The 24,618-nt window shown below is 52.4% G+C and overlaps 6 protein-coding genes across 6 annotated transcripts; 2 read left to right on the top strand and 4 right to left on the bottom strand.

Annotated features, from left to right (window-relative positions):
• Positions 1-1,693: 1,693 nt before the first annotated feature.
• NEUTE1DRAFT_87128 (uncharacterized protein) lies at positions 1,694-3,709 on the bottom strand (the record flags this gene model as incomplete). The annotated part of the gene is made up of 2 exons (XM_009855782.1): positions 1,694-1,793; positions 1,875-3,709. The coding sequence occupies 2 exons, from the start codon at positions 3,707-3,709 to the stop codon at positions 1,694-1,696; spliced, it is 1,935 nt and encodes a 644-aa protein (XP_009854084.1).
• A 1,185-nt stretch (positions 3,710-4,894) lies between these two features.
• On the bottom strand, positions 4,895-9,238 carry NEUTE1DRAFT_148509 (uncharacterized protein; the record flags this gene model as incomplete). The annotated part of the gene is made up of 6 exons (XM_009855781.1): positions 4,895-5,848; positions 5,925-6,317; positions 6,377-7,345; positions 7,402-8,297; positions 8,358-8,490; positions 8,576-9,238. The coding sequence occupies 6 exons, from the start codon at positions 9,236-9,238 to the stop codon at positions 5,267-5,269; spliced, it is 3,636 nt and encodes a 1,211-aa protein (XP_009854083.1).
• A 3,434-nt stretch (positions 9,239-12,672) lies between these two features.
• NEUTE1DRAFT_87125 (uncharacterized protein) lies at positions 12,673-19,460 on the top strand (the record flags this gene model as incomplete). The annotated part of the gene is made up of 3 exons (XM_009855780.1): positions 12,673-12,715; positions 13,063-13,383; positions 13,464-19,460. 2 exons carry the CDS (start codon positions 13,077-13,079, stop codon positions 19,451-19,453), a joined length of 6,297 nt encoding a protein of 2,098 aa, XP_009854082.1.
• A 23-nt stretch (positions 19,461-19,483) lies between these two features.
• NEUTE1DRAFT_118054 (uncharacterized protein) lies at positions 19,484-20,032 on the top strand (the record flags this gene model as incomplete). The annotated part of the gene is made up of 1 exon (XM_009855779.1): positions 19,484-20,032. The coding sequence occupies one exon, from the start codon at positions 19,612-19,614 to the stop codon at positions 19,918-19,920; it is 309 nt and encodes a 102-aa protein (XP_009854081.1).
• A 1,364-nt stretch (positions 20,033-21,396) lies between these two features.
• NEUTE1DRAFT_118053 (uncharacterized protein) lies at positions 21,397-21,849 on the bottom strand (the record flags this gene model as incomplete). Its single annotated transcript, XM_009855778.1, has 1 exon — positions 21,397-21,849. The coding sequence occupies one exon, from the start codon at positions 21,835-21,837 to the stop codon at positions 21,451-21,453; it is 387 nt and encodes a 128-aa protein (XP_009854080.1).
• Positions 21,850-22,267: 418 nt separating this feature from the next.
• Positions 22,268-23,662, bottom strand: NEUTE1DRAFT_124415 (uncharacterized protein; the record flags this gene model as incomplete). Its single annotated transcript, XM_009855777.1, has 2 exons — positions 22,268-23,070; positions 23,139-23,662. 2 exons carry the CDS (start codon positions 23,660-23,662, stop codon positions 22,284-22,286), a joined length of 1,311 nt encoding a protein of 436 aa, XP_009854079.1.
• Between the last annotated feature and the right edge of the window lie 956 nt (positions 23,663-24,618).

Raw genomic sequence — 24,618 nt, 5'->3', positions numbered from 1 at the left:
GCAGGCAGCTTGACTTCTGAACAGGCAGGGAGGGGTCTTGTTCATCTGCGGGTGGCATGCTTCAGCTTTATGCTTATTGTTTATGGTCCTCAGGAGCAACATCTTGGTCGTTCTTTTTACAGCTCAAAGTGCTCAGCGAGGCAAAAGACATCGTTGTGAGTGAGCATACCTTATAAGCACATTGACAATGGAAGCTGAAAGACCCAAAGGTTAATTACCGAGTACATCACATAGGTACTTATTAGATCGCTGTCAGCTCACGGTAGACTATATGTATCTGAAACTCCTATCTACAAATTCGTCGTCTTCCCTTTCTTCGCGTCAACTCCTCCTGTTTACATGTTCACCTCTACCGTTTCTTTACCTCTCTCTTCACCTTTCTACTTTCCCCTTCTTCTTCTTCTTGGGTTTTCTTTACTTCCTTACTACTCACTCCTCTTGAGCTTGCGCTGTAACCTATGTTCACTTTCCTTTTTATATAATCTTTCCTTCCCTCTACACGATATCGTATAATACTTTCACATTTGCTAGTTTTGCTATTAAACCTCCGTTGAGGAAGTTAAAGACGTGCGTGATGGTATTGATCCCTCGGTTTCGCTATACCTCTTCTGAGGATTCACCGGAAGATGAAAGAAGATGTCGAGACTCTGGGATTCCTCTGGGGAATCATGTATGTGTACGGTATGTACTTACGCAAAGGAGGTATACATACATACAGTGGGTGGATGAGTGTATGTGACTAGGTATGTCCCTTATTCGATTACTAACTGTTGTTCGGGTTTTCCACGTTAGTTTGTGTACAAAAGAACTGGCGCATAACTGAACATAAACAGCATGGTGGCATACATAGGTAGCGAGAAACGAAAGATCCAACTGTTTGACGTCAGAAAGCTACCTCTATCTACGTACCTAACTATATAAGTAAGCCTTGGTCCATCAACATACCTACCTCCTCGTGAATTTTCAGGTGTTGATGACATGATCTATTTTTTTTTCTTTTTTCTTTTGGAAACTAACCTTGACAAAATCAATCAAGTGGAACGGACGGTTTCGAAATCTGGAGGACTAACGGGTTGTCTAGCTGGGGATAACATTTCGTAACAATGGGGTAACAAACACACAGAGAGAGAGATATATACATATATATAGCTATGTAGAGTTGGTCGTTATCGCAGTTCATGATCCTTATACTTAAGCCCATGATTAAGAACAGAACAGAAGCACCCTTGATCCAACTCTTGAAGCTCTCTCTTTCCATGTGTGTTGGTTATTTGACGGTCACCACCACCACCGCCCACTATTGTTTGTTTGCCTCATTAGCGAATGTTTCCGTCCGTTTCTTTCTAGATGAGATGCGCTCAAAGACGGCAACGGGACTGGTATATATTTACCTAGTTCTCTACTATGAACATCAATAAACGCTATTGCCGGAGCGAATGGAAAAACGATGATTAAATTTCCAGATGTGATCCCCTTCAAAATATCCTCATTATCATCATCATCATCATCATCAATTGCCTATGCCCAAAACTTTTGTTCGAGTTGTTATGCAGAGTACACTAACAGGAATATTCTATCCAAAGTGCGCTTTTTGCATCAAGGCACCACCGACCCAAGAAACGAATATAATATGATACATAACCGAGAACCCCTTGCTCAAGATAAAAGAAAGATATATTCCTTTCTTTCTTTCTTATGTCATGTAGTACTTGGGACCCTCACCACCCTGGGGTACCTGCCAGTTGATATCCTGGTTGGGAGCCTTGATGTCGCAGGTCTTGCAGTGGATGCAGCTAATTTTTGTGTACACTTCTGTTAGCAAAACTCCTTGGTTCCTTATCATCTCATCGCATCATGGGGAAAGGAAAACTCACTTCTGCGCATTAATCTGAAACCTCACGCCCTCCTTCTTCGTCGCGTCCTCCACATACTCATACACACCGGCAGGGCAGAACCGATTCTCGACGCCCTTGTACTTGGGATACGTCTCCTTGGTGTGCTGATCCCAGTCCTTAACCTGGAGATGCACAGGCTGGTCCTCCTCGTGGTTGGTGCCGGTCCTGGACACACTAGTCAAGATGTCGAAAGTGATCTTGCCGTCGGGCTTGGGGTACTCGATCTTCTCGCACTCGTCGGCCGGCTTGGTGGCCTCGTGGTCGCGTACCTTGTGCTTGAACGTCCAGGGCACGCGGCCCTTGAGGAGGAAGGCGTCGATGCCCGAGTACATGATGCCGCCGTAGAGACCCAGAGGCGAGTGGAAAGAGGGGCGCATGTTGCGGACTTCCTTGAGTTCCTTCCAGATGGACGAGTTGCGCAGCGAGTCCTCGTACGAGTAGAGGAAGACGGACCCGGAGTCATTGGTGTCCTGCAGGGCGTCCCAGGCGGCGTTGGCCGCGAGCATGCCGGACTTCATGGCGTTGTGGGTGCCCTTTACCTTGGGCACGTTGACGAAGCCGGCCGAGTCGCCGATAAGGGCGCCACCGGGGAAGGCGACCTTGGGGATGGACTGGAAACCACCCTCGATTAGGGCGCGGGCACCGTAGGAGATGCACTTGCCGCCTTCGAGGTAGTGGCGGTAGAAGGGGTGCTGCTTCATCTTCTGGAACTCGCCGTAAGGGGAGAGCCAGGGGTTGGGGTAGTCGAGGGCGGTAACGAGACCGATGGAGACGAGGTTGTCGCCAAAGTGGTACATCCAGGCGCCGCCGTAAGTGTTGGCGGGCAGCGGGTAGCCCATGGAGTGGAAGATCTCACCCTTCTTGAACTTCTCGGGTTGGATCTCCCAAACCTCCTTCACGCCGAGACCGTAGGTTTGCGGCTGGCTGTCGCGGCGCAGGTCATACTTGTTGATGACCTGCTTGGAGAGGGAGCCGTGGCAGCCCTCGCCAAAGAGGGTGACGCGGGCGTGGAACTCCATACCGCGCTCGAACCGGTCCGTGGGCTTGCCATTGCGGCCGAGACCAAGATCGTTGGTAGCAACGCCCTTGACGGAGCCATCGGACTTGTAGAGAACTTCCGAGGCAGCGAAGCCGGGATAGACCTCGACGCCGACCTCCTCAGCGCGCTCACCCAACCACTTTGTAAACTCGGAAAGGGAAACGATGTAGTTGCCCTTGTTGTGCATCTGCGGCGGGGTGGGAACCCAGAAGGCACGCTTCTCGGTCAGGAAGCGCATGGTGTCGCCGCCAGCGGGGGTGGCGCCGGTGAAGCGGTTCGGGTTCTCCTCGTCGAGCCAGTCGGGAATCAGCTCCTTGATGCCGGAGGGCTCGATAACGGCACCGGAGAGGGTGTGGGCGCCGATCTCGCCGGCCTTTTCGAGAAGCAGAACGCGGAACTCATCGTTGCCGGCCTCGTTGGCGAGCTGCTTCAGGCGAATGGCAGCGGCGAGACCGGCGGGACCACCACCAACAATGCACACGTCGACCTCATCGCTCTCGCGCTCGATGCTGTTGGGGTCGAAGGCGTCGTCAGCGACATCGGCGAAACGGCGTTGGGTTGTCGTCGAGAGGGCGGCGGCTTGTCGTGTTCTTAGGAGAGGGTTGTAAGACTGGCGGGCGACATTGGGTCTCCTTGTGGATCGCGAAGCGGGGGAGATGTTGTTGATGGTGGGTGTCGAAAGGGTCCTCAGGCCGCGGGTGGCCTGTACCGAGGTGATGCCGGCGGAACCAGCCTGCCGGTAGAGGCACGACGTGATGCGTGCGGAGGTCGACATTGTATATTATGGGCGTCGGGTCTGTGTGTCGTTTGCCCGGCCAGTTGGTTTGGTTGCTTGGTCGCTGGGACTGATTATATCGGGGGAAACAGGCGGAGGAGTAAATCGGAGAGAGACAGAGAGAGGGGGGAAAGTTGGTGACTGTATGACTCCGAGGAGTGTGTGGAGTAAACAAATCTGGTATAGCGAACATCATATGATTATAAGTCACATTATGAACTTTTTGAAGACAGACGTCGACAATAACGGAGGACAGGAGGAAGGAGTCGGATGCGTACCTGACTGACTGTAGTATGTCAAAGTCAGAAGAATAATGGGTATAAAGAGGGGAAATCAATTTCTTCGCGACAAGCTGCTCACTCTGAGATCCCTGAGCCAGACAACAAACCAAGACAGAAAAAAAAGAGAAAAAAGGGAAGACTCCGGAGGAAGACGAAAAAATCACGAGCGGAAACGTTGGACCGAGACCTTGGCAACGACACCGGCGATGCTACTAGTTCCTAGTGTATAACAGCCTCAACAGATCCGACTTCGTAGCGTCAAAGTTAATTATCAAGAGTCCACTGTATGTAGTCCACTGTACACAAGAAGGTCACTTCAGTTCTTTTCATTCCCCTGCAGGCAATGTTTTGTTCCCTTCCCCGCAACTAAAGAGTTGTGAATTCCTGATCTCCAACCAACAAAAGATCCACGGGACGGGACGTGACCGGTGCGAACTCGCAATGACGTCCCTGCTGTACCGGCCAATTAGAGTCTAGCAATTTGAAAATGCGGTCTGTGCGGCTCCGGCATAGGGAATCTCATGTACCTTTGTGCCTGCCTTTCAATTGTTGTGTTCCTATTAATGAACCCCACCTTCTTCTTTTGACTCTTTCCTTTTTGGTGTGTAGGGGACTTTAATACCCGACCTGCCCTGCTGTCCTCACGACACGCCGAGGGTAGCCGAACAATAACCTAGGCAACTTTCCTTGCTGATCTTACTGTTTAAAAACTTTAAATACGTAGCCATCAGAGTCTATGGTTGATGGCTGAACATGGCATACCTTGAATGGTGACAAGAGACCAATGGCGCGAGATATAGAGTATCTGGCGTTGCAACCCAGAGGTTGAGTATCGAGATTATCTGGTCCTTGAGTCGAAGGCCTTGCCAATAAGAGACTATAAGATAGCTGCTGTTATAGGTTCCCATGTATGGCCTTCATTATGTATGGTATTCAAACTATAAATAATTTCTTGAAGAAAAAGTTATGTCCAAGAAACATACAAACAGCGTTGTTCAACTTTTGTTTCGTCTCATCTCGTCATGTCGTATCGTATCATATTCATAGACATCATCACCATCCTCATCCACCCACCCTTCCACTTCTCTCCTCCAGCCTCCTCATTATATCAATGGTATATCCTCCACTCATCTGTATCCTTCATCTTCCCCTTTCCCCTATCCCTCCCTCCCATCTGTCCGTACCCCCGTCTCTCACCCTTTCCGCTCTCAAGTCCCTTTTCCCCTTCAATCGCGGAAGTCCGCCTGCCAAGCCTAGCAGACCCCAAAACCGATAGTCAAAAATCATGCTTATTGACATCCGGAATCTGATGCCTCTCATGCCTCGCATTCATCACATCCGCCCAAAAATCATAACTCAGCTCCTTCTGCTTGCGTGCCTTCTCCTCCTCCCTCGCGCGTTTCCTCATCGCCTCCTTCCTCTGCTTGCGCATCTTATTCCTCTCGGGCTCGATTTTCCTTGCCTCCACTTTGATCGCTCTATACCCCTCTTTAATCTTTCCCGTCGTCGCCTTGAAGATCTTCTTGCAAATCCCTTGCACGCGTGATGAGAAAGCAGCAATAAGAGAAGTGAAGATGAGGAAGAAGGAGACGGGAAGCGCGATGGCGCCTATGTACCCCAACGTGGGGATTGTGGAATTTCCGTCGGGGTCGTTGGGGTCGGCGCCGGCGTCGTGCCATTCGCGTGTGTTCATGCCGAAGATACCCGTGAAGAAGGAGAGGGGGAGGAAGATGACGGTGAAGGTGGTGAAGATCATGACCGAAAGGTTTTGAGAGGCGGCGAGCTCGGTTTGGAGGCGCGACCACCGGACTTCGTCGACTTGGGCTTGGCGTTGGGCCATTTCGAGCATTTTCTCGTACTGGCGGTTGTCGGATGTTAGTTTGAGAGAGACATGGATGGAAGAGAGGGGAATAGATGGGGAAGTAAACACTTACATCCTTCTTGGTGGTTTCCACCCTCTTCACCATTTCGCTTGTCAGCTGCTTGTACTCTGTCAAATATTCCATGGCCTTGTCGAGATAACCCTGGCCGTTCTTGGTGATCTCCTTCAGACTCGGGTTGTTGTATATCTCCTTGAGCTGGTTAACCACTCCCTCCTGAGTTTCGAACAAGCGGAGAAGCGTCGACAGTTCATCTTCCATGTCTCTCAGCTCCAGCAGCGCCGATGTGTTCTCTCTGTTCTCCTTTTCGGCCTTCTCTAGCTCGCGCTTATGCCGCTCCTTGATCGACAACGTCCTGCCGCCATCGTCGTCGTCCAAGTCGTCAGTTGACGTGCTGATGAAGTTCTGCGTACGGAACCGGCGCATGTTTTGCGTCATTCTCTCAGCCTGTTTTGTTCACGTTAGCGTCGCATACCTTTCATCCCAACATCATTGATACTACATACCAGCAAACCAATAGCCTCCTCAAAAATCCTAAAAATATCCAAGTCCCTATGCGTCGACAGCTCCACAAACGCCATCACCGCATGCAACACGATAAACGCCGCCAGATCCAGCGCATTATCCGTCCTGCCCGTCAAATCACCGTTCAGCTCGTTGTACACAATATTCCGCAAGTCCGCCTGCTGGAACAAAGTCCCTTCCTTGGGGCTCGACTCCCTTTTCGGGAAGAAGGTAGCCAGCGTATCATTATCGATCGCCCACAACCAAAGCTGGTCGACCATTAGCAGCTTGCCATCCTTGACGTCACACTCGAAATCGAACTCGGACTCGTCTTCCGAGCAGGTATCGTCGTATTCCTCCCTGTCATGATCAGAGCCCTTGGCGGTGCAGACCGAGGTGACCGCCGACTTTCGGCTAGGCGGGTCAACAGCGAATTTCGAGTGCGCCTTCTCGTTGTGCGCCGATTGATCATGCTTCGTCAGCTTGTATAGCATCTGATCATCATCACGGGCGTGCGTGTCCTTGAGGGACGGGTAAGCGAACTGGTCGAGCGTGCGGCGGCAGTTGAGAGGCGGGTCGAAGCCGATGTACTCCCAGATGACTTTCAACTCGAGCGACTCGAGGTGCTCGACGTACTCGGGAACGGGCTTGGCGCGGCCGTGGTCGAGACGCTTCTCGATAAGCTTGCGCCGGCGGATGATGTTGCAGTAGGTGTCGAAGTGCAGGTAGGGAAGATAGAGGTAGACGCAGCGCGGGCTGGCGGGGAGGCTGACCCGTCGGTCGACGAGAGGGGTGGTGAATGGGGAGGTGGGTAGGCCGACGTCTGCGGGGACGAGACACGCGAAGGGCTTGAAGAAGGAGGGCTGGGATTGGGCTTGGAGACCTTGCACTTGTTTGGACTGCCAGTGTTCGCGGCTTAGAAGTTTCTGGAGGTTCTGGCCGCGGGTTTCCTCGATTCTCTTGATAACTTCCTATTTTTGGGTTAGCAACAGGCAAGGGGGAGGAGGAAATACACGAGCTAACTGACCTTTGCCCATATAGGATTATTGAACGGGACATGGATCCAGGTAATCTTCTTCTTCGCATGATGTGCGGCGCCGTATCGACCAAAGAGTTCTGGGTGAATCAAGTCCGGCCCAGTGCTACTAACATGATCGACAATCAACGACGGAGCAGAGAAGCTGCCGAGACTGCTGGCATCGCTATCCACTTCCGAGGATGGCCCAGTGCCATCGTCATCGTCTGTTTCTGTTATTACCGTCGAGGACTTGAGCGTGAAAGCACGTGTAAGAAGATGCCGTTTGTGTTGGACCTTGCTCAGCCGGTCTTGCAAGAACGGCTCGGCTCCTTTTTGGAGATACTGGCCAAGTTGGGTTTTGGTTGCGTAAAGCCGAGTGCTGGAGTCCGATTCCGGGTCAGTGTCCTCGTAAAACCCGACTATTTCCACCTTGACATGGTCCTTCAGCCTCAGGGGGTGATGGATATGCTTGCTTAGACTCTTAGCCTTCAGCACAGCCATATGCAAGTCCTCGAGGAAATCATGCATGGTGGAGATGTTGTTGGGCCCAAACGATGCAATGTTGGCATGGCTGTTGTCTATAGCAAAGACATCTTCTCTAGCCAATTCGAGCAACGCAGACTTGACTGACACCAAGGGAGCTGTGAACTTGACTTCACTGGCAAAGTCGGCACCCGTGTTGGAGAGTTCACTGTCAATGGTCTCGTAGAAGGACCAGATGCGGAGTTCACTTGCAATGTCCACAAACTGCTCGTGCACTTTGTCCAGCCAAGGATTGTTGTTGGTATTGACCTTGATCTGGTTGATCAGCGAGTTAGGTAGAGGCCGTTGCAACTGAAGTAACTCGCGGACGCTTTCCCTCAGGTTCCTCATGGACATGTAACTTGAACCCCGATGAGGGGTGGCTGAGTTTGGTTAACAATTTTTTTTATAAGGTTGAAAGTGCGGTTAGGAAGGGTCCATACCAAAGAAGCCAACGCCATGGCAATTGTTTCTGATATCCTTGTACCGGCTGTCTTCATGGGCCTTGAGCAAAGCCCGCTTGACTACCAAGCCACCAATGCTATGGGCAATGAAGAAGAGAGGACGAGACGGGCGCTAGGTCGATCAGTCTTGGAAGTTCCAATGAAGCAACAGAAACACGTGGTTCCTGTTCTTGGGTTTTAGGTAGGGAAGGTCTTACCACGCCTTGGCGGATTTGCAGTACTTGATCCAGCAAGTCAACTGCCAGCATGTCGATGTTTATGCCTTCTCTCAATCCTCGATGCTTGTACGCCAGCGCCCGAATCATGGGCTCCTTGTTCCGGATTCCCTGTTGAATCCATACATAAGGGGGCCTCGAGGATTTTGGCGTGCCAGGTTTCTCGGGAAAGCCAAAATCCATGTCGGTTACCGGGTCGCATGTCCATGGATGAAGCGGTTCCGCACCGGGACACGGCACGGCGATGAGGTCGACTTTGGTCTCATTGTAGCCATGACCGCCAATATCACCGTCAATGACAGCCCAGCCGGGCTCCGAGTCGGCCAACGTGACGGCGCTGCCCACGGTGGGTTTGGAGATGTTGCGCAAGTTGGTCATGATGGGATGACCTTGCAGGATCTTCCTGGCTTCATCACGGGCCCTTTCTTGCGAGGATCGGCCAGCAAAGGGGTCTTGGCCGGAAGGTTGTTGTTGGTGGTGGTGAGGCGGAAGGCCGACCGCCGCCGTGACGGCTGCTGCCGCATTCTCGAACTCGCCGGTGGCCGTCCCACTGCGACTCCCCACTGTCGGCGGTCGGGTGGGCGGCCGTAGCGGTTCCAGCTCTACAGCCTTGTCAGTGGAGCCGCTAGAGCCATTGTTGTCCATAATAGCACCCAACTGTGCTGAGCAGATCGGATCCTGTATTCTCCAGAGTCTTGGTTTTACAGGTAAAGGGCAGCACAAAGTTGGAAACAAGGTCGAGAGATGTTGCGGTGGCCAAGACCGACAGAGTTGTGGAAGCAGACTTGGGACTATTTAGTTGGGAAAAGAGACCACGGATAGGCCAGCCAGCAGCGGTAAAGTGCTGCCAAGATAGCTGCCAAGAACAGCTTGAGCAGTCTATATCAAGCGTTGACCACACTTGCGCACACCAACCGCCCACCACCAGTCCAGGAGAGGCAACCGTCCAGGGGGGCGGGTTTTCTGACAGAGGTGGGATTGGTCCGTAGATGGTAACTGACTGGATCAGTGGGTCGCGAGGGACCGGCAGAGGCATATGGTGCGGACCGAGAGGTTCTGGAAGGTGATAAGTCGTGTGTGTGAAGTTCGCTGAAATATCTTTGGCAAAGACCCCTCTCTAGCTGTGGAGGACTGCTGAGAAGAGAGCTGTCACTGGACGTCTGGCTGCGAGCAACATGGAAAGGGTTTAGCTTGGTCGATCCAAGCTCGAATGTCTTTACCGCCTTCCATGCCGCCCTCCCGCACCCGGTGCTGGGGACGAACAGGACGGAAAGGTAGGCAGCTGATGGAACTGATGAGCACCGATGAACACACCTCGAAAGTGTGTGGGCGAAACTTGGTCATGATCGTGGGGTGCTCGGTAACGTATCTGTTGCTGCCAACTGTCGGCTAGTTCGTTGCTTTTGTTGCTCACTTGTTTGCTTTCTCTCCTATGAATAATTAAAGATCTCGCGAGGCAACGTCAACGGATGCCAAGTACATGAAATGTGATGTTTCAGTCGCAGAGGCCTTTGAACCTGTATGGTCATGTGAAATGTAATGTGTGATATGATATGAGCTAGCTGATGTCATTCAGTTGGACTGCGTGAGATGTGATGAATGATCATAAGGTAAGAATCCCGTCGTTCAGTCAGCTTGTCTGTTGTCGGGCTGTAGTGTCTATGTTCCAGAGATGGGTAGTCTTGGCTCGACTATAGGACCCTCGACATGTAGTTGTAGCGCCAATATACACTGCGCAGTATCTTGGCAGGCTAATCCCAGCTCGAATCGAACTGCCCTGGATGGGGACGACGTCGACATCATATGTGCCTGAATGCGGGCTTCCTGATGATCTGATAACGAATCTATTGTGACCTGCAGTCATCAGTTTGCCCAGAGCGCCTGATATTCCAAACACTGCAATGTCAACTTGTGAAAGACATACACTAGGTTGTACCATACTCTGAAGAGTCTCTGGTCTGTCAGTCTTTTTGCAGTCCTCTTTGTCTTTAGGCGCAACATGTGTGTTGCCGAACCACAAAGTACTGATGACATTGTTGCCGTTGTTGGCACCAAATCAATTCTTTCTCTTCTTGTCACAAACTGGAACGGCTCTTGACAGTCGTTTGATAATCCTCTTCAGCCAAGATCAACTCGGCTCAAAGAGATAGTGACTGGACTCAGGGTCTGACTGATTACCCCAAATGTCTTGATCAAGGGACCGTAGAGATGATGCCTTTCTTGAAGGGGAAGCGTTTGTGGATGAGCTACAGACGGGTGGGAGTTCTTGAGATGAAAATGGAAAGAATTCAGCTTCGTCTGTAAGAAGCCGCGAGAGTAACAACGGACGGCGGCTTTCACTCCGATCTAATGCCCAGGAACTGAAGTTGAAGACGGGAAGCGCAACAAAGATCTGGTGTTGCAGTATACGGAACATGACGCACGAGCCACCCTTCAATCCCAGGTCCTGCCGTTGTGCTGCCCTCTTCCATCTCTTCAAGTTGCCTGCCCGCATTGCCTGCCGGTGACCGCTGCTCGCCTTGGCAATAGTGTACATAGCATGTACCTAGGTAAGGTAGTGTAGAGGTAGAGGTAGAGGGGGTAGGTACCTCTCCCTCCCTAAGTACCTACCTACCGCCCCGTACCGCACTGACACCCAACTCTGTTGGCCTGTTGCCTGCTGCACTGGCAGTTGGAGGGGAGGCACCTGGGGGGAAACGGGCGCGACACGGGACGGGACCTACCTACCTAGGTAGAGGTACCTACCTTACCTACTGCGCCGGGTGCTGTTGAATGAATGCCGCCCGGGGCCTGCACAACCGCAGCGTTGTTCTTTCTCACCTCAGAGGAGTGGACCCCCAACCCGAGCTGCGGCAACCGTTGCCTTGCGCTGTGAAAGTGGAATGCGCCAACCTCACACGTCGGAAAAAGCACAACGACGGGACCACTCCGGGCTTGGAGCCAACCAGACTCGAATCCAGAATCCATCGTCCATCTTTCTCTCCTCCCCCTTGACTTGTGATCGCAACTCCGCAGTCCAGAGCCCCGACCAATATCCAAAACATAACCGTCGACGCCGCGCCCGGCAGCCCCGCTACGTCCGCACGCACTTTGCCTCGTCCTTAGTGTTGTCGAGCCAGCCGATACCCCGACCGCCGCCGTCAAGAGACAAGACAGAGAGCCCCTCGCTCCGCCGCGCCGCCGCCGCCGCCGCCGACTGAACCGACGACGCCTCGCTCACCCGAACCCTACAAAGTGACGGAGATCTCGAGGCTGAGCGATACCGTACCAGACCAAGTCTCGTTTTTACGGTCATTTATCACCACCACCACCACAACACACACACACACACACACCAATACCGACTTGTATTACATACTAGACAGAACTACCACCAGCACCACCACCACCGAAGTGAGCATTTACCTACCTACGTATTCAATTATCTGGCATAGTCTCCGTCCTTTGCGCGCCCCCCTCCACAACCCCCCCTCCCCCTCCCCCCTCCCTCCTCTTCATCCTCCTCCTTGTTGGCCGTCACAAGCACCAGCGCCCGGGACCACTACCACCACCACCACCACCACCACCACCGACGTCCACGTCTGCAACTCCGTGTCAGGACAAGCGAGGATGGGACGCGGTAGTTAAGTAGTGTGCAGAGTGAAAGAGGTAGTTGCTCGTTGGATCCCCCCGTCTCTGCAGCTGCCAGGTACACCTACACTACTCTCTGTGTGCCTGCCGGCATTCATCCCCGAGCACAGGTACCACGTCTAGCCTTGAGTGGCTACCTACCTCGCGTCTACCTACTGGATGGTGGTTCCACGACGGAGAACTACTCCAGCTTCATGCTACTCCCAAGCAATCCGTCTCCCAACTCACCTCCATTCCCGTCCCTACATTCATCGTCATCACAGTACCACCTTCCCGAGCTTCTACCATACTACCTACCTCTAGGCCGATGGCGCTAGTCACAGCAACCTCAATCACCCCAGTTCAAAAGTAGCCCCACCAGCACAAGTCGAAGCTCCCTGACCAACATCCCAGATATCCAGATTTAGTTGCTCTTGAGCAATCCATCACCGAGGACACACACATCGATCCCTCGCAAGTGGGACCCCGAAACCGACTCGTTGAAAAAAAAAGGTACGCTTGCTGCTGTCACTCCCGCATCCACGTCCGCGCCATCATCTCGTCATCGCGAACCGCGCCGCGACCGCTTCCATCGTCCGTCTCCCTGCTGCCACAGCCTGCGATCGCGGCCAGCCTCGTGACTACTACCCTCTGCCTCGAGTCACCGTATTGCCCCAGCATTATCCACTCGGCTCGGGCAACCTGTCCACAACCAGACCTATCCGCAACAACAGCTGCGCCGAATCGTCCTCCGTCACCCCCTCCACTCCGTTATTACCACGCTGCCCACCCTCGACCGTGCTGTCTATACACGTGCTTCGAGCTTCGCTGACCTGGCCTTGTTCCTCCCTACCAGATAGTTAATGAGAACGGCATGGAAGGGTTTCGGTCTTACTTTCAGCGGTTAGTGGTCGGCAATGCCGGCCAAATCTTTCCGACCCAAAAATGGCAGGGCGTCAACTCGTCCACCTACCATCAGCTCGTCGCAGAGGTGAAGAAGCTATCACAAGACTTTGAGCAGTCCAGGAGAATTGCCGAGGCGATTGAGACAGGCACAGAAGACCTCTTCCGCGACTTTGATCTTTCCACCTTCATGGAACATTTCAAGCTCGATGCTTTTGAAAAGACTGTTCTAGCGCTTGCCTTCAAGCTTGGGAGCAAGCCCGACCTCAAGACCAAGGGTAGGCCTTCCCATTGCCTCTCCCCGGCTGCTTTCGTGGCCTCGGCCCGTTGTTTGCTGACCCCAGATCCTTCCATCTAGCCGACGCCATCTTATCAACAAACTTCCCCATGTTTGGCAACATTCTCAGCAAATCGTCCGGCACGCATACGATGCTTGGACCTGATTTTATCGCTGGGTTGCTCGATCGCTTCATTCAAGTCCACCCGCCCAATTTCAACGCGGCAGCAAAGAAGGAGTTGGAGCATAATGTGCAGTCTCGATACATCCAAGGAAATCCCGATTCGAACCCGCTGCCTCCCTCTCAAGTGCTGTCCGCACTTGATCTAATGCGACTATTGGCAGACCGACCCCCGAATGCCTTGACTCTCTACATCCACAAGACCGGGCGAGACTTCACCGAGATTGAAGAGACTTGCTATAACTACCTCCGGAATCGTCCGGCGAACTGCCAGTTGAGTGAGGAGCAGGTATCCCACGCGCTCATGTATACGACCATCAGCCAAACCCCTCCGCATAACCCTTCGGTTCTTGTCACGGCTTTCAGGCGTGTTCTGCCAGGTACCTTCAGATGGCAGGATGTGGTCTCGTACTTTGATCACAGCGGTGCCCGAATCACTGCGCCCCAATTTCTTCGTCTCTACAATGCTCTGCTGCCGATAGCGCAAGACGACAGCCAGGGTTTTGATATTCAGCGGCTATGGGGTGGCGAGTGGGAAAACCCAGAGACTCAAATGTCCTTTGTCTGCGCATACACCTCACTGCTGCCTGAACAGCTGGACGCCACCACCATCCCGGGCCTGAAGCCGACCTTCACCTTGGACGATTATGCACAAGCACCCCAGATGATCCGGGAAACGGCCGCATATGCAGTCAGGCATCCCTTGGTATCCGAAGCGGCCATGTCTGCCATCTTCAACGTCGCCCTCCACTCTACACACGCCTCCAAGTGTACCGAAGCCAAGCGTCTTTTCCAGGATGTCGTCGTTCCCCAAGTGGCCATCTTTGTGGTCTCGGCCTTCAGGGTGCCCAAGCCTTGGCCCAAGCTAGCTGAGGACGCCCTGGTTGACTTGTTCATAGAGTCGTTATGGGCAGCCAAATCACCCGAGACCGATTTTGTGATGAATAGCCTGTGGAGGTGGGACAAAGATTGGGTCAAAATGAGGTTGATAGATGCCCACGCGCACAGGCCGATATGTCTGCCACAAATATTCGAGCATTCCATACGGCAAGGCTGGCTTGAGGAGCTTGTCTATTTAATCAATGGCTTTGGGTTCGATCTCACTGCTCTAGCCCACGCCGAGGGCTACCTCGACTTGCAGGAGTGGGCACAGAAGAACGCAGAACGGAGTACCGAGATGGCCTCGGCCCTTCTTCAGTTCCTGATGATCAAGGCGAATCTCGAACTGCAGTATCAGCGTTCTGGGCCCGGTGCCCCTAAGCAGAGCACCACCCTGCAGGTTCGGACAGTGTCTGCCATGCTTCAGATCCTGGAGGAGTTTCTGCCCAAGTCGCCGATCCCGGAGCTTATTGTGGTCCAACGGCAATGTATCACGGCGTACCCGAGGCTTATCAATTACGGCGAAGGGTTCGATGACATTATTGACGCCAACGGTCGTGATGGAAATTCCTTACCCCAGGCTGCTAATGTTAGAATGGAGGAGCACTACAAGAAAATGTACAGCGACGAAGTCGCGGTGCGAACCATCGTTGAGGTTCTCGACCAGTACAAGCACTCGCGAGATCCTCTCGAACAAGACACCTTTGCTTGCATGATTCACGGCCTATTCGATGAATACGCGCATTATGAGAATTACCCTCTGGAGGCGCTCGCCACCACGGCTGTGCTCTTCGGCGGCATCATCTCTCACAAGCTCGTTTCGGAGTTGCCCCTCAAGATCGGACTTGGCATGATCCTCGAGGCTGTCCGGGACCATCAACCCCAGGAGCCCATGTACAAGTTTGGCTTGCAAGCTCTTCTTCAACTCCTACCTCGCTTACGCGAATGGCCAGGGTTTTGCACGCAGCTATTGCTCATCCCGGGTCTTCAGAATACGGAGGCCAGCAAGAAGGCCGAGGATGTTCTTCGTGAGCACGAGGAGGAGACGATGCGCGCCCGCGGAGGCACCTTACCGCTTGGCCCGACCATGGGTAACGACAACATGACAAACGGTAACCTTGACGAGGCTCACGGTTCGGAGCAGCACCCACTGCCATTCGCGTCGGTCAACGTTGATCCGCCTCCACCGGGGGTGATTTATGAGGACCCAACCGCCGAGGCCCAGGGCAAGATTCAGTTCTTCCTCAACAACCTCACTGAAACTACACTGCAGACTATGTACAAGGACCTTCGCGACATGTTGGAGACCAAGCATCAGCAGTGGTTCGCTAGCCACCTGGTTGAGGAACGTGCCAAGATGCAGCCGAACTACCATCAAGTTTACCTTGACCTGGTAAAGATGTTTGAGGATAAGTCACTGTGGGCCGAGGTTTTGAGGGAGACCTATGTCAGCGTCCAGAGAATGCTCAATTCCGAGGTTACGCTGCAGAACTCAACTGAGAGGACGCACTTGAAGAATTTGGGTGGCTGGCTCGGTCTTCTGACGCTCGCGAGAAACAAGCCCATCAAGCATAAGAATATCGCTTTCAAACAGTTACTTATGGAAGCGCATGATACCAAGCGTCTCCTGATTGTTATACCTTTCGTCTGCAAGGTCCTCGCTCAAGGAGCTTCATCAGAGGTCTTCCAGCCACCTAATCCCTGGCTGATGGACATTATCCATCTCCTGATCGAGCTGTACCACAACGCCGAGCTGAAGCTGAACTTGAAGTTCGAGATTGAGGTCTTGTGCAAGGGCCTCAAGCTGGACCACAAGAGCATTGAGCCGTCTGGCGAGATTCTCAACCGGGTTCCTGTCGAGGAAGTTCCTGATCTGAATGGGCAAGAGCTTGAGCCCTACGACAACACCTCTATTAACGGTATGGGTAGTGTCGCGGGTGGCCTCCCCGCTCATGCCTCTCTTCCGATCCCCGACCTTTCCGCCAGCCTCTCGATCCCGCCAACCGAAGTCATTGATCAAGCCAAACTGCACAGCATTACCTCTCAAGCAGTTACGCGAGCCCTGCAGGAGATCATCCAGCCAGTGGTTGACAGGTCCGTGACCATTGCGGCGATAGCCACACAGCAAATGATCCATAAGGACTTTGCCACCGAGCCTGATGAGAACCGGGTGCGGGACGCGGCGATCAACATGGTCAAGTCAACTGCGGGCAGTCTTGCCCTGGTCACGTCCAAGGAACCCCTTCGCTCCAACATGGCCAACTACCTTCGTGCTCTCTCGGCTGAGATCGGTCTAGTGCTGCCCGAGGGTATTATCATGCTCTGCATCAACTCGAATTTGGATCTCGCTTCTAGCGTAATCGAGAAGTCGGCTGAAGATCGTGCGGTTCCGGAGATCGAGGAGATGATTCAACCTGAAATTGAAGCCAGACGCCGGCATCGTGCGCAGCGTCCGAATGAGCCATATATGGATCCTGGACTCACTCGCTGGGCCTGGACCATTCCTCATCCCTTCAAGTTGAACCCAAGCATGACTGGTCTTAACGCGGAGCAAATGGCTATCTACGATGACTTTGCCCGACAGCCGAGGGCAGTCGCTTCGACGACAGGACCGTCCCACGCAGCCTCCACATCGGATGCCAGGTCTCTCGCAAATGAAGTCCTTGGAGATCAGTTCAACACTATTTCGGCCCTTCCCACACCTGCGGAGACACCTTCGCTTCCTCACCTCGGTGGTCAGCTTCAGCACTACCCCCAGGGAAGTGGCGGATTGGCAAACGGACGTCAAGCCGGGCTTAACCAGGTGGATGCCAGGACCATTGCTGACAGAGTCAACAAGCTTTTGGAGTCACTGACCGCGGCCGCCACTGGTGCCACCGAGGAACACTTCAATGAACTGCCCCGCGCTCACCAAGTCCTGGACATCATTGACGCTCTTGTGCAACTCATTATCAAGACTCAGCAGACGTCTGAAGAGTTTGCAGCATATGCCGCAACCCAGATCGCCCAGTTGATCTTCAGACAGCCAGGCGATACCCTCTTGCTTGAAAGTCTCGTCCATGTCCTCGAAACCCTCCGCAAGATTGCCGGTCCGGCCACGAGCCAGCAGATCAGGAGCCTCTTCCATCAACAACCAGCGGAATACTTCCTCAACCTTTCGCTCATTGCAGCACTGCTCGGCACGGACCTGCTCGACTGGAGAAGCATTGATGCGGCCATGTCTATGGCCCTCCAGCAACGCAAAGAGGGATCCGTCGAGTTCCTCGAGCAGCTTGTGGATCTTACGCTGCTGAGTGAGAGCCCTCTTGCGCTCTATGCTGACTTTGTCCGCAGTTTGGAGGAAGCATGGGCCTGGATCAGTGAGAATCCGGATGTTCCAGGAGGCCAGAGTCTCAAGTCCAAGATCCTTGCCCCTCCTCCGGACTTACCTGAAGGCCTTACTCCGGCAGAGATCCTCGCCATCCGTCAGGACCAGATGGAGTATGTCTTTGACGAATGGGTTCACCTCTGCAACAACCCTGCCGCCTCCTCCTCCAAGTCGTCGACGATCTTTGTACAGCAGATGCGCTCCAGAGGAGTCATTGTTAGCACTGATGATTTCCTCATGTTTGCACGCCTAGCCATCGACAAGTCTGTGGACCGCTTCGAGCATGTTGTTCACCTCAATGGAACGATAACGGAGGCGTACCAGGCTATTGATGCTTTGGGCAAGATGATCCTTATCTTCTTCCAGTCCCACGAAGACAATGCCGACGGACAAACGGCTCGCGCTGCTTTCATTGATTCCATCCTCGCCCTTGGTGTGCTGGTGCTGAATAGCCACCACGTCAAGCGTGGCGACGCTTTCAACTCAAGGGTGTTTGTTCGGTTCTTCTCCTACCTCCTCCACGGCATTCACTCTCTAGAGGAGCTGCCAGAAAATGAGCGTGATCGCTTCATGCTTAGCTTTGCCGAGCGTCTTTACGACCTGCGGCCGAGCCTCTACCCAGGCTTCGTCCTTGGCTGGCTCACACTTGTCACCCACCGTGTCTTCCAGCCAGCCATGCTTCAAATGGCTAACAACGCGGGCTGGGAGGCGTACACCAAGATCCTTCGGGATTTGCTCTCTTACCAGGGCGAGCTGCTGAAGCCGCTCGAGCTCTCGATCTTCGCCAAGGAAATGTACCAGGCCGTCCTAAAGCTCCTCATCATCCTGGGGCATGATTTCCCCGATTACGTGTCTGCCAACCATGTGCTGCTGTGCCAGAGCTTGCCGCCTCACGCAACGCAATTAAGGAACATGATCTTACTGGCTACTCCTGCTTCGGCCGCGAAGCCGACCGATGCCTTCCAGCCCGGCTTGAAATTGGATCAGATCGCAGATATCAAAGAAGCAGCGATCAGTGTCTACGATCCTGCCGAGCAGCTACGCCAACTGGGGCTGCTTGACATTCTGGACCAGGCTTTGCAGAACGGCCCGTCCGAAGATGCCATTGCGCAGATTACACACGCTATCACTAGGTCTGGTAGCGGAACGACGGACTATGGCTTCGTCCCTATTGACGTCAACCGTCAAGTCATCGACGCCGTAATCACGCATATTGGCAACTTTGCCGTCAACCGCGCCGCCACCAGGAACGACGCCTCTGTGTTTGTCCCCGGCGCACCAGACCTCAAGACACTGCAAATGCTCATCACGGAACTCTCCCCCGATACGAGGTACTTCGTTCTGAACAGCATGGCGAACTGGCTCCGCTTCACCAGCGCCCACACGCACTATTTCATTCAGGTCTTCCTTGACTTCTTTGGCCACGACGTCGCCTCCACGGATCCTGAGGAGATGGACATTCGGCAGCAGATTGTTCGGATCCTCCTTGAACGGTTAATAGGCTACTGGCCGTACCCGTGGGGTCTGATCATCACCACCATGGAGCTGGTCAAGAACGAGAAGTACAACTTCTTTGAGCTGCCTTTCATCAAGGCCACCCCTGAGGTGCGGAGAGTGTTTGAGGATAAGGTTCGCCAGCACTAGAACCGCTCGATAACCGATGGGGAGCAGATGAGATGGGGGTTCGGCCGTCCGCCGATCCAGGGCTCGCTGGGGAGATTGTTGCTAGGTTGCATATACCGAAGTTGTTATGATGGAGACCTAATGTCCTCATATGGAGACTCGTTTATACCACTGGGCCCATGGAGCAGCAGAGACGCATTAGTCGAGCTAGGGTGGAGATATGTGCCGCCCCCAGAGGTCTCTTGGCCACGGTGGTCTTGGAAACCTCTTTCCAAGCCAGAGCCAGAGCCAGAGCCAGAGCCAGAGCCAGAGCCAGAAGCCAGAAGCCGAGGCCGGAGACGCAGACGCAACCCGAAAAAGCAGAATCAGAGATTTTAGTGCTGACAGACGATCAACAACGGTGGCGGAAGAGGGCAGTAGACAAGGCGCGAGGGGAGGGTACCAGGAGAAGCTTAAAGTATGGAATGGTGAGTGATGTATGTAATTAGCATGGATATAATCTCACACCAACAAAGCGGAAATAATAGGAGTTTGGAACAAAAGCGAATAGAGATTATAATGTTATACTCGGTACTGTGTTCCAATTCCGTTTCGCCTTGTTCTACTCGCTGAGAAAAGGAGGGAAGAAGAGAAGAAGAGAAAGGGGTTAGGTGGTAATGGTTGATATGTAAGGATTCAAAATGGTATGTAGTACAGCTTTTCAGTTGATACTTTACTGCCAGTAGTACTTTTGCGATGATCATTTCACGTGTGGTGATTCGTGCTCGGCCGTTCTTTTTTTGTCTTCTCCGTTTTTGCTTTTTCGTCTCTCTAAAATAACGAGGGGCCTCATATATATCTCAAAGGGTCGGTTCATTGTACATTCATTACATACCTATCTACACTCTCATCAATCTCAGCTAATCCACCAGACAGAAAATCAACAAATGTTTTCCCCCATTATAACTTTTTTTCTTGTTCTTTTTTCCCTCCATCAACTCTCAAGAAGAATGTTAACCTGATAGAAGGTGAATCAGATAGATGGATAGATGGACAGGTAAGCAGGTAAGTAGATGTAGATAAATAAATATCCATAATGAAAAAAACAACCAACTAACTACTAATTAATCCATCTATAGCTTCTTTTGCATATATCAAGAAAAAAGAAAATGTTTCACACGTTTATCCTGTCCTTGCTTACAGGGTAGTCTAGTCTAGTCTACCACTCTGGACACACAGACCTACCAGTTAACTATTTTTACACTCATCTACCTACGCTTTACTTACTCACCTTGAACTCTTTACCTCATACACACACAACATCAATGTGTTTCTTATACTATACTATAATGTCGTTGGCAACACATAGACACTGACCGACAACCTCGCTACCTTATCTACCTAGGTTGATCTAGTTGATCAATTTTATCAATGTTCTTGACACCTTCTTTCTTCTTACTTCTTATTCAATTCAAGGACGCCGACCTGAGTGAATTCTCGGGCGGGCAGATAGGGTAGAAGATGTACCACACACGAACGGGATCTCGCTCTTTTGTGTAACACTTCATTTGATGCAGTGCGAGATACCGTAGTCCCCTGAATCTCTCTCTGTGAATCTGCAGATTCCCGTAAAGTACTGATTGATGTCAGGGTCCATCATTTATTTTCGTTATTGACGACCCGTCCAAATCTGAGGACAAGGTTTGGTAGAGGTCGGTTAATCGTCAGGTCTTCAAAATCAACTGTCTGACTAGTGGGCTAGTTGGCAACATGTTCATCATATATTAGCACCGGACACTAAGAAATGATTCACAGTCATCGTTGGGGTATTGAACAAAAAAGGTAGCAGCGAAATAGGAAGCGCCTGTCTTCTTTCTAGATATAGGAATGAGTCGAGCTTTCTAGCAGTAGTATATAAAAACTCCAGATCTGTCTTTTGTTTTTAATCCAATCACCTTCTTTCTCTTCTCTGGGATTTTTTTTTTCCTTCTTGTCCTCTTGTCTATCTTTGAACATGATAATTTTTCTCTTCTCTGATCTCATCCTCTGGCTTTTCCCTTTTGTGTATCACCACATACTGCCCGCTCTCTATATCTCGAGAAAGGGGCAGGAAATCCGGAAAGTACTAGTAACTTTCCATCTTCTTTCGTTCCTTTCATACGCTTGACTGGCCTTGCTGCGCCTCTTTGCAACCGTGGAATTAAACCAAAAAACCCAGTTGTCTGTTGTTGCAAAGAGACTCGAAAAAGAAGTGGGTTGGGCCGCAGTGTTCCACGACATGCTGCGCCCAGGGTATTCGCTTGACAACGCAATCTCCGTCCTCCTAATGTATGAAAATCCATCCCTAGGTATCCAGGCCATTCGTGTTTCTCTCTCCTCATCACGGCACCATTCCCAGGTACGCGCGGCATCCTTCCGTCTCCCATTACTGGTAAGGATGACTGACCCAAAAAAAAAAAAGGGAAAAAAAAGGAGCAGAATAATCCCAAAGGAGTTTGTTGTAAACCAAATAAGTGCAATGGGGGAGATTTCCATCGATCCCGTGAAAGCAAAAAGAAATATTCAAAAAGCCAACCGTCTGACACCTTCCTTGACATGCCCACATCAGCTGAAAGTCATAAACGCCATTTCGTGACCCAGCTTCGTCTATGGGATGAACCAATCCGTAAATGCCCCTGTAAGCCCCCCTGTGAACTCCTGTGAAAACCCCATCAAAATGATCTGTTGGTAGCGCACACACTTGCTTCAATCATACACACGTTGCGCTGTTGCACCACATGGCTTGACTTCCGAGACTTGGAAGTTGCCCAGAAATCCCGACTTCAGTCGTAAAGAAATAGTCATGAGAAAGATGGTGTGGGAAAAAGGAGATTTAGAAATCATCCAGGAGGCAATCAAGCTCATCGAGCTCAATGTTCTCTGGGTTGCGATCCCACTCGAGCATCGCATCGAGCTTGCGCCAGCTCTCGGACTCACTCGTACCGCCCAATTCCTTACGGCCGTAGTTCAAGGACATCATGGTCGAGGATGGCTTCATCGCAGGACTCGTAAGATACGAGGTCCGCTCACCGAACAACACATTGTCATCCTTGGGGCAATAGTCAATGTCCATAGCGGTGTTCACAGGGGAAGACGCGGAGAGTTCACCGTTGAGTTTCCGTTTTTGGAGGCCAGTAGCTGTCTGTGTGAACTCTTTTTCGTCCTTCTCAAGCGGAGGAGAGACGGCGCGGTGATTGCGGCCGTTCTGACTGTTGTTCGAGGAGTGGGCCCCGGACAGGCAGTAGCGTGTGGAGAATGAGCCAATTGGTGTGCTGGGCATGGGGACGTCGTCCTCCATGTCGTCAAACTCGGGGCTCGAGAGATCCACCTCGGGGCTGGGGCTAAGCTCACGTCGTCGGTCCAGGTCGGACTCATCGGTCCCTGATGCGGCGCTTGAGATGCTAGGCGAGATGATAGCGCGCGAGGCAAGATTTAGCGCAGCCGCCTGAGCCGGGTCGGGGAGCGGCTGGTGGGGGCATGTGGTCAGATAGAAATATGTGCGGCGCGGGTGAACAGACTCGAGCTCCTTGGCAATTGGGCACGGAGACGAGACGTTCCAGCACGTCCTCTTGAGGAATGTAGACAAGCGAGACGAAACAATGGCACATGGGTTGGCAGATCTGACAGAAGCACGACCAGTTAGCGAAACAACATTCTTGCAACGGCAATTGGCAGAAGGTGAACTCACTGTTGAACAATCTTCAACTGCTGCATCAAGACTGCGGCAAGCTCCTTGACCAAGTGCGGCCTGTTGCCGGTATTTTGGAGCTGGACGATAACGGCTTCGACGATGTCATCATTGATAGCCTCAAAGTCAATTGGCCTAGGAGGATCGTCGCACTCGACAGATTGGCGCGCCCCGCCGGGGGAGGGAGGGGGTGTGTTTTGAAACCTGACAGTCTCGCGCTCCTCACGCTTCTTCTGTTGGGGTTCGGACGGATGCGCGCGGCCCTCGGTCTCGACAGCGCTGTGCGTGCGCTTGAGCTTCTTGGAGGAGGTAGACTCCGCTTTCGAGCTGCTTGTATTTGATGGAGTAGGCGAGGCCATGTTTGCTGCTGTGTTTGATCGTGTGTGGGAGCTGGTGTGAGAAGAGTCCTTTTGTTCTTTTGAGGCTTTGCCTGCGGCAGCGGCGGCTCTTGAGTCTTTGGAGACCGGGACGTGGATGCCGAGCGAGGGCAAGGAGAGGGATTTGCGTCGGGTGTTGTAAGGCATGGTTGCGGTAGTCTAGAAACGACGTAGACAAGGAGTGCGTGGTCGTAGATTGACGGCTTTTTGGAGCTGAGACTGATTATGTTACAGGCTAAGAGTAACGTATGCGTGAGCAAGGCGTGCGTAGAGTCGTCAACAGCTGCTTGACACCTGCTTCACAGTCGTGTTGGAGATGTTGGAGGAGAAGGAGGAGGCTCGTGGAGGGTGCCTCGTTTTGGGGGGGAGGGAGGGCGCGGAAGGCTTGGGTTTGTCGAGATGGGATGGTGGTGGTGACGACTTGACGAGATCGACAATGCTTTGCTTCTGAACCACGCCAACAAGGAACGTGCACGAATAGCAGACAAGATAGTGAAGAGGAGGATGAGTCTCTTTTTTTCTTGCCTCGAGTCGCCAACAACTCTTTTGTAAAAGTAGTAGATAACAAGAATATGATGAATAACCCTTTTTTCTCCCGAAGACGATAGCTATCCAAACCACGATTCAGAATGATGAGTGTTTTTGAAACAAATTCGAAGAGAAGAGGAGTAGAGGGAGGGAGAGAAGAAAAGAGAGCAGAGACGACGGTGGTGGCGGATGATGGGGGGGGGAGTCTATCTGTTATGGAGGGGGAGGAGGACTGTGAGTGATGAGCACTCGGCAGCAACAACAACAGCAAAGAGACCTAGGGAAGACGAGACAACGAAGAGACAGAGACAGTGCAAGAAAATGATGGGAGGACGGGATGGAAGCACCTTGCGAACGGCAGTGGAAATGGCAGAATGGTGGATGGATGGATGGATGGGTGCCAGGTGAGTGGCACGGGTGGTGGGTTGAGTACCGTTGCGCTGGTGTGGATGGAACGCGCAATGGGAAAAGCGTCGCCCGTCACTTTTTTTTTTTTTTTTTTTTTTCTCCTTGTTCCCTCTTTGCATTGCCGTTTGGCGAAGGGGGGGCAAAGGAGAAGGGGGGGGGGGGGGGGG

This window comes from Neurospora tetrasperma (assembly GCF_000213175.1).
Source record: "Neurospora tetrasperma FGSC 2508 unplaced genomic scaffold NEUTE1scaffold_6, whole genome shotgun sequence".
Taxonomy (NCBI): Eukaryota; Fungi; Ascomycota; class Sordariomycetes; order Sordariales; family Sordariaceae; genus Neurospora; species Neurospora tetrasperma.
The sequence above is the reverse complement of the archived record's forward strand: the minus strand, read 5'-3'. Positions and strand labels throughout refer to the sequence as shown.